The 8,420-nt window shown below is 39.2% G+C and overlaps 1 protein-coding gene across 1 annotated transcript; it reads left to right on the top strand.

Annotated features, from left to right (window-relative positions):
* The first annotated feature begins 1,139 nt into the window (after positions 1–1,139).
* LOC18036542 (probable LRR receptor-like serine/threonine-protein kinase At4g36180) lies at positions 1,140–4,869 on the top strand. Its single transcript, XM_024181364.1, has one exon. It carries the CDS (start codon positions 1,467–1,469, stop codon positions 4,857–4,859), a length of 3,393 nt encoding a protein of 1,130 aa, XP_024037132.1. The 5' UTR covers positions 1,140–1,466; the 3' UTR covers positions 4,860–4,869.
* The last annotated feature ends 3,551 nt before the right edge of the window (positions 4,870–8,420 follow it).

The following is an 8,420-nucleotide window of genomic DNA, read 5'->3' as shown; positions in this document are numbered from 1 at the left end:
ACAGTGTGTTGCCATACACTTTTTCCCTTAATCTGCTCTTTTAATATTTTGACCATTGACCAATTGACATTTGGTTCAGTGAGAGAGTACATACGCTTATAATGTTAATATTGAGTCCAAGAATTCGAGTCTTCATAAAAATATTTATAGAGGTTATTTATAATTTTTTTTAATTATTAAATAATTGAGTAGAGCCAGTCTATCCCTCACGAAATGTGAGTGAAGTAGACAGCTCTCGAATATTTGTGAAGGTTTAAAAAATTTAGACAGTACTTTAGAGGAGTACATGTCACGAAGAAGGTCCCAATTGTAAAATATATTTGTAAATATTAATTGTAATATCTTATGTAAATGCCACAAAGAAAGTCCCAATTATAAAATCTGTTTATAAATATTAATTGTAATATCTGATATAATATCTGTAACAATCCTGTATAACAATATTAAAAAAAAACATTTTGACCATTGAACCAAACAGTTAAGAGGGGGCAAAAAACAGAGTAGAAATTGATGCCAAGTAAAGTCAAAGAAATTGGGAAAAAGGAACAAAAGGACAAACAGAAAAACTGTCAACAAAGTTTAAAGAGAAACATTACAATGTTTTGTACAATCATTTATGCAAAGCTATTTCGAAGCATATTTTAATACGCTAACAACATTAAAAGAAGAGCTTATAAATTGACAGTAAGATTAACAAGTCACAGTTAGCGATAGTCAATGTGGGCACCCAATTACTTGGCTTTTGTAATGCAGCCAGATTAAATTTGGAAAAAAGGTACAGAGACAGGCAGGTAAATGTAGGAGGCTCGAAGCTCACATAACCCTTTCAAAAACTGGGCTGTCGCCATATTTTTTTTGTCGCAGCTTGCTATAAATACTACCTTTTATTATACAATAATAAATAGGGTAAAATTTTTATTATTGTTATTATTTTTTTTTTTTGGGGGAGGGGGGGGGGGAGAAAAACATTAATTAACAGGAATAAAAGAAAAATATAATAAATAAAGAAAGAAAGAAGCAAAGCAAAGCAACAGAGGAAAGATAAGATCACACAAGACTGAATGATTCAACGCATATGATAGCGTACCCGTATAATAACATAAGAGTCTAAAAAGCGACAAAGCCCACCCACCCCATAAGCCGTTTTGATTTTTGAAAAAGCGCTTCTTCAAAGGATTCTGGGGAAGCGTTAACCCCACACACACCCACAGTGATTCTAAGCAAAATTATTTTGTTGCCTTTTCTTCTTTCTCTGCAAACACAACAAACACCCTTCAAACAGACAAACCCTCTGCCTCTGGCGCACCTTAAGTGATGCCACCACTTCTTCTTCTTCTCCTTCTTCACTCCCTGCTAAAATACACTTCCTTACCCGTAACCACCACAAAGTCAATCTCCAGTGCAAACTGATTTGCATTTGGCTCTCTTCAACAAACAAACACCAGTAGTGCTGCTGCTACTCTAACATGGCTTTGTCTGCTTTCTTATTTTTTGTGTTGCTCTGCGCGCCGTTTTCATCGTGCGCCGTCGACCGCAGCCCCGAGATAGAAGCTTTGACGTCTTTCAAGTTGAATCTTCATGATCCGCTAGGAGCGTTGAACGGCTGGGATTCATCAACGCCTGCTGCTCCATGCGACTGGCGTGGGGTCGCCTGCACCAACAACCGAGTCACCGAGCTCAGGCTACCTCGGCTCCAGCTCAGCGGCCGAATCAGTGACCACCTCTCTAACCTGCGCATGCTGCGCAAGTTAAGCCTGCGGTCAAATTCGTTCAACGGCACTATCCCTGCCACGCTCGCTCAATGCACGCTCCTACGCGCCGTGTTCCTGCAGTACAACTCACTCTCCGGGAATCTCCCCGCAAATATCGGTAACCTCTCTAATCTTGAAATACTCAACGTTGCAGCAAACCGTCTCTCGGGAGAAATTGCTAACGATCTCCCGAGAAATCTTAAGTACTTTGATCTTTCGTCAAATGGATTCTCTGGCCCGATTCCCACCAGCATTTCTAATTTATCTCAGCTCCAGCTTATCAATTTTTCGTTTAATAAATTCTCTCGCGAGGTTCCGGCGACCTTCGGTGAATTACAGAATTTACAGTATTTGTGGCTGGATTTTAATTTGTTAGAAGGGACATTGCCGTCTGCCATAGCTAACTGTTCATCGCTTGTGCATTTGAGTGCGCAAGGCAATGCGCTTGGGGGAGTAATCCCGCCAGCTATTGGGGCTTTACCTAAGCTTCAGGTGGTCTCTCTTGCACAGAATAACCTCTCTGGTGTTGTTCCTGCTTCCATGTTTTGCAATGTGTCTGGTTATCCGCCCTCTATTCGAGTGGTGCAGCTAGGTTTCAATGCTTTCACTAATGTGGCTGGCCCTGAGACAGGGTCTTGTTCTAGTGTTTTGCAAGTTTTGGATCTTCAACAAAATCAAATTCGCGGAGCTTTTCCTTTGTGGTTAACCCATGCATCAACTTTGACAAGGTTGGATGTCTCGGGTAATTCTATCTCTGGCAAAATTCCGGCTCAGATTGGAGGTTTATGGAGATTGGAGGAGTTAAAGATGGCAAATAATTCATTTGGTGGCATTGTTCCAGTTGAGATTAAACAATGTAACTCATTGAGCCTTCTTGATCTTGAAGGGAATCGATTTTCGGGGGAGATTCCTGAGTTTCTGGGTGATATAAGAGGTTTAAAGAGTTTAACTCTTGCTGCAAATCTCTTTTCTGGTTCAATCCCAGCAAGTTTCCGCAATCTTCCTGGGCTTGAGAACTTGAACTTGAGACACAATAGCTTGAGTGGGAGCTTGCCTGAGGAGGTACTGCGAATGAACAACTTGAGTACTTTGGATCTCAGTGAGAACAAGTTTTCTGGGGAAGTTCCAGCGAGTATTGGGAATTTGAGTCAGTTAATGGTTTTTAATCTGAGTGGTAATGCTTTTTCTGGGAGGATACCAGCTAGCTTGGGGAATCTTTTGAAGCTAACTACACTTGATTTAAGCAAGCAGAATTTTTCTGGCGAGTTGCCGATTGAGCTTGCAGGTTTGCCTAATCTGCAGGTCATTGCTTTGCAAGAAAATAAGTTATCTGGAAATGTTCCTGAAGGGTTTAGTAGTTTGATGAGTTTGCGGTACTTGAACTTATCCTTCAATGGGTTCGTTGGTCAAATTCCTGCCACTTTCAGTTTTCTCCGCTCAGTGGTGGTTCTGTCATTTTCTGGTAATCACATTTCTGGGTCGATTCCGCCGGAGCTGGGTAATTGCTCTGATCTTGAAGTTCTTGAATTACGATCAAATTCTCTGACGGGCCACATTCCCACTGATATCTCCCATCTTTCACATTTGAATGTGCTTGATTTGAGTATTAACAACTTAACTGGTGAAATCCCAGATGAAATCTCCAAATGCTCATCATTAAGATCTTTGTTGGTAAACAGTAATCATCTTTCGGGCGGCATACCTGATTCATTGGCCAAATTATCAAACCTAACTGTGCTTGATCTCTCAGCTAACAACTTGAGCGGGGAGATTCCAGCTAATCTTTCAAGTATTTTTGGCTTGATGAATTTCAATGTCTCGAGTAATAATCTACAAGGTGAAATTCCATTATTGTTGGCTTCTAGATTTAACAATCCATCAGCGTTTGCAAATAATCAAGATTTATGTGGGAAGCCATTGGGCAGGAAGTGTGAGAATGCAGATGACAGAGACAGGAGGAAGAAGTTGATCTTGTTGATAGTTATAGCTGCGAGTGGTGCTTGCCTCTTGGCATTGTGCTGCTGCTTCTACATTTTCAGTCTTTTGAGGTGGCGCAGAAGGCTCAAAGAAAGCGCAGCTGCAGAGAAGAAACGTAGCCCGGCAAGGGCAAGCTCAGGAGCAAGTGGGGGTCGTCGCAGCAGCACAGATAATGGAGGACCAAAGCTAGTTATGTTCAACAACAAGATAACACTGGCAGAAACGGTTGAAGCAACCAGGCAGTTTGATGAAGAAAATGTGCTTAGCAGAACCAGATATGGTCTTGTTTTCAAGGCTTGCTACAATGACGGAATGGTGCTCTCAATTCGCCGCCTACCAGATGGTTCTCTAGATGAAAACCTGTTTAGAAAGGAAGCTGAATTTTTAGGCAAAGTAAGGCACCGAAACCTTACAGTGCTTCGAGGCTACTACGCCGGAGCACCTGATTTGAGGCTTCTTGTCTATGACTACATGCCCAATGGAAATCTTGGAACTCTTCTTCAAGAAGCCTCACACCAAGACGGTCATGTTCTAAACTGGCCAATGCGCCATCTCATTGCGCTTGGTGTAGCTCGAGGCTTAGCCTTTTTACACACATCCAACATGGTCCATGGTGATATCAAACCTCAAAATGTTCTCTTCGATGCTGATTTTGAAGCTCACTTATCCGACTTTGGGCTAGACCGTCTTACAATCCCTACTCCAGCAGAAGCCTCAACTTCTACAACTGCAGTGGGCACATTGGGTTATGTCTCTCCAGAAGCGGCACTGACTGGAGAAACCACTAAAGAATCAGATGTTTACAGCTTCGGCATAGTCTTGCTTGAACTACTAACTGGAAAAAGGCCAGTGATGTTCACACAAGATGAGGATATAGTCAAATGGGTCAAGAAACAACTTCAAAAGGGCCAAATCACAGAACTACTAGAGCCAGGCTTGCTTGAACTTGACCCAGAATCATCAGAATGGGAAGAGTTCTTACTTGGAGTGAAAGTTGCACTGCTTTGCACGGCACCAGATCCTATTGATCGACCCACGATGTCCGACATTGTGTTCATGCTTGAAGGTTGTCGTGTTGGTCCCGATATCCCCTCCTCAGCTGATCCTACTACTCAACCCTCGCCGGCATAAACCCCAAATAACTTTTTTTTTAATTAATTTTTTGGCTTTTAATTTTACAATGTAACTGTAGGTAACTTTTTTTCTCATTTTTTTTCCTTTTACGGTTTAGCTTTGAGTGGCTTTTTTTCCTTTTTACATTTTCACTATTTTTAGACTTTTGCCATTTGTGCTCTTTCTTCGCTGGATGCCGGCTTGGGGGAGGAGTGTGGTGTGGGTCCTCAGGAGTGGAGAAAAAGTTCAATATCGTCAGTCAACGATTTGGATACGCATCGCTAAAGATATCCGAAAGCGGGACTGAAGTGGGGTCCACGGGGGCTGGCTCCCGCCAAATGAGAAAGGACTCTACTCTGATTTAGTCACGTGGCAGCAGTAAAATTATAGCCGTTAAATGTTGTGGGCTCCGAGGTTATACACTCTGGCGACTGGCAAATATTAAAGAAACTGTCTTTTGTCTTCTAAGGCATCGGGTTTGACAATCCAGTTGAGTACAGCTTTCCATGTGCTCTTAATCTCATCGGCTGCCACGTGGATCCTCCGTTGCCCTAAAGTTTTTTTCGAAAGGTAATGGAGGAAAATTAAGAAGAATTTGAAGAAGAAAGACGAGAAGGCTTCAACGTCCCCACTGGATCAACGGGGAGTGGGGAAGCCACCGTGAGGAAAACGATGGCTCACCAGCTCAATTGCTTTTGAACATCTTTGGTGGGTCAATACTCAATAGTAAAATTAAATGACATGATTTGTTGGAATTGATTTGTAAATTCTGATGTGTTTGTCATTTGCAAGTACTGACTTGGAACCAACTTCCTGTTTTGATTTCCCGAATATTATTATTATCATTATTATTATTATTGTCAAATACCATTTTCAGGTCTCTTATTATTATTTTCCAATTAAGGCTCCAGCGAGTCAACAAGCTAGCTACCAAACCAAAATATTCTCCCCCAAGACTCTCGAGATGTCAAAAATTCGATCAAGAGGACATAAAATAAGGAGGGGGCATGGGAATGAAGAACTGCAAATGACATTGAGAATTGGACAAATTTTCAAATCCTAGGCAGTGACCGTTAACTAAATTCGTCACTCTTGCTTGATTGGTTTCGTTTGTCTCATTTTTCTTGGGTAAATACATCTCGTCGACACATTAAACTACATTAATAATTTTGCTGCTTTATCCAAGTGGATGTATAATTTTGTTTGTCACGTAATCACGATACACGCAAGAAGCATCTAGTATTGGCCCTTATCTATACTTTTAATGTTATTAATTTTTTTAAATGTCTTTTTCCAAGTAAACAATTATATAGATTTATAATTTTGCTACTTTTGATCTAGTAGAGAAACGACGATTTTGCTAATCATTTAATCACGTTATACTCAAGAAGCATCTAGCATTCTGCTTGGCAGCTTTTCTCCATACATGAGTAAAGCAATGTGCTTAATGTGAGGTAAAATGGTTGATACTTAAGATCTGCGGGGGTGGGTTGCAATAAAACTTAACATACAAGGAACTTTTTTAAAATTCGAGTTGTAAAGAGTAAATGTAGCCGAAAAGATGAAATATTTCTCCCCAACAACCAAGCAAGGTTACTCTCTTTTGAGCCTGAATGAGGACTGCTTGGACCGAGCTTGGCCTGAGATTACAGGAAAGTTGCTTTATTAGTTACTTCAAATAAAGTTGGAGGTACAAAATCTTAATCATGCCCGATTGTTTAAAGGTTAGGGTATAAATGGAAAAATCATTGTTGTGCAAGTAATTCCATTAGGCATAAGCATAGCGATTATGAGATTTCATTGAACATTTGCCGAAATGGGTCAATCACCTTTCAGATCTTGTCTCGTTAATTACTCGCAAAAATCTGCCAACTTATATTTCTTTGTTTTCTGATGATCACGTCAATCTACCCTTTATAAATTTCGGCTTATGGTCACTGCGGTAAACTATTCTAAGACCTAAATCAAGCCCACTCTCTGCATTTACTATTCTCAAATCACCCCTTGGATGCCATTGCCACTCCAAACGCATACATTATTCAGCCAAAATCGAAATCATTTTAGAGAATCGAAAACGGGTTTCCACTTTGAGATGTGAAAAACATTTTAACATGTACAAACAAAACAAGGTCATTAGGTGACAGGCTAATTCCCTTGTCCTTGTGATTGATGCTGTTAACACCCCAAATCTTTTTTTTTTCTTTTTTTTGGTTGATTAAAGAAAAAAAAATAAAAAAAGAGCTTGTATATATAGAACAAAAATAAAAAAGAGCTTGTATAGATGCTCTTTCTGGTGTTTTTTTTTCTCTTCTTTTTTTCATAATAGTCATCTAAATACTCTTCAATTTCCATAGCAAAATATATTTGCCGCACCAACAAGACAATTGCAAGGGCTCAACTTCCTACTAAATTTTGATCATAAACAATTTTCAAACTCGTTTTCTGGATAATTGGCTAAAAATGACAATTTAAAGAGAAAAAAAATAATTATAATTTTTATTTTGAATATAATTAATTGAGAAGTGGGACTTAGTGAGATAATATCATTACTCAACAATGAATCAGTTGCAACTTTTAAAAAAGAAAAGAATTATATGTCCATAAATACTACAGTATGAGGTATCTTAGAAAAAAAAATTAAAAAAGAGTTTCACAAGAATTTTAGAGTAGTGTTAAGAGCTCACTCTATTAAGCTCTAAACATGAACATCAAAACTCATAACTGAAGCCCAAGTTGAAAATGCCGGAACTTTTCAGTGCCTGGGATGGGCAATTGTAAAACTTGGCTCGGTAAGGAATAAGGATTCTATAGCTGCATGCACTCTCTCTATTGAAAACACCCAATTTTTAAGCCTAAAGAGTGTTATAGCACAACATGTGCAGCCTGGCCCATAATTAGAAATCAGGGGTATTTAGATGCAGGTCGGTGCGTCTGGTTATAGCACAACTCTCTTTTGCAAGTTGCGAATGAGTGGGAGCAACAGTATGTGCAGCGTGGCCCCTAATAAGACAGGGTACGGTATCAGCCAACAACTACTACACCAGATCGATTTTCCCATTAAAAACACGCGGTGACGCTGGTCCTTCGATCAAGCAACCTAGATTCTGCTAAAATATCTTTATTCGTGTTTATTTGTTTATGAAGTACTTTAATGACAAATTAAGTTAAACTATCGTAGTCCTTAAAACTGTTATAAACTATCATAGCCCTTAAGCTGTTATAAATTTTTAATCAAATAAAGAATTAAGATACAAAATTCTCAGGCCGACCAACAATTTTTCACCAATAAGTTCCCTCTAGAATTTTCTAACCGATAGAAAAGTTATGGCATTTTAAGAAATTCTTCATCCTTGCAAGGTGAAAGAAAGTCAGCAGCAAATGGCTATGGGATTTCAAGGCAGAAGAATGAAAACAGAAAAAAAACAGTGAACATTCCCTGCACATAGTATATATACTCATTCAGTATACTTGGTATACTTTTATACAATTATATGAGTATACTTAATATACATTTATATACGAATTAGAATGTGATAATAATTAGAATTCATCGCCACTTCTAACAAGGATGAAAGAATA

This window comes from Citrus clementina, unplaced genomic scaffold (genome assembly GCF_000493195.1).
Source record: "Citrus clementina cultivar Clemenules unplaced genomic scaffold, Citrus_clementina_v1.0 scaffold_7, whole genome shotgun sequence".
In the NCBI taxonomy this organism is placed as follows: Eukaryota; Viridiplantae; Streptophyta; class Magnoliopsida; order Sapindales; family Rutaceae; genus Citrus; species Citrus x clementina.
The sequence above is the reverse complement of the archived record's forward strand: the minus strand, read 5'-3'. Positions and strand labels throughout refer to the sequence as shown.

Coding starts and splice junctions, on each gene's coding strand:
- LOC18036542 (XM_024181364.1), top strand. CDS start 1,467: ATGGCTTTGTCTGCTTTCTTATTTTTTGTGTTGCTCTGCGCGCCGTTT.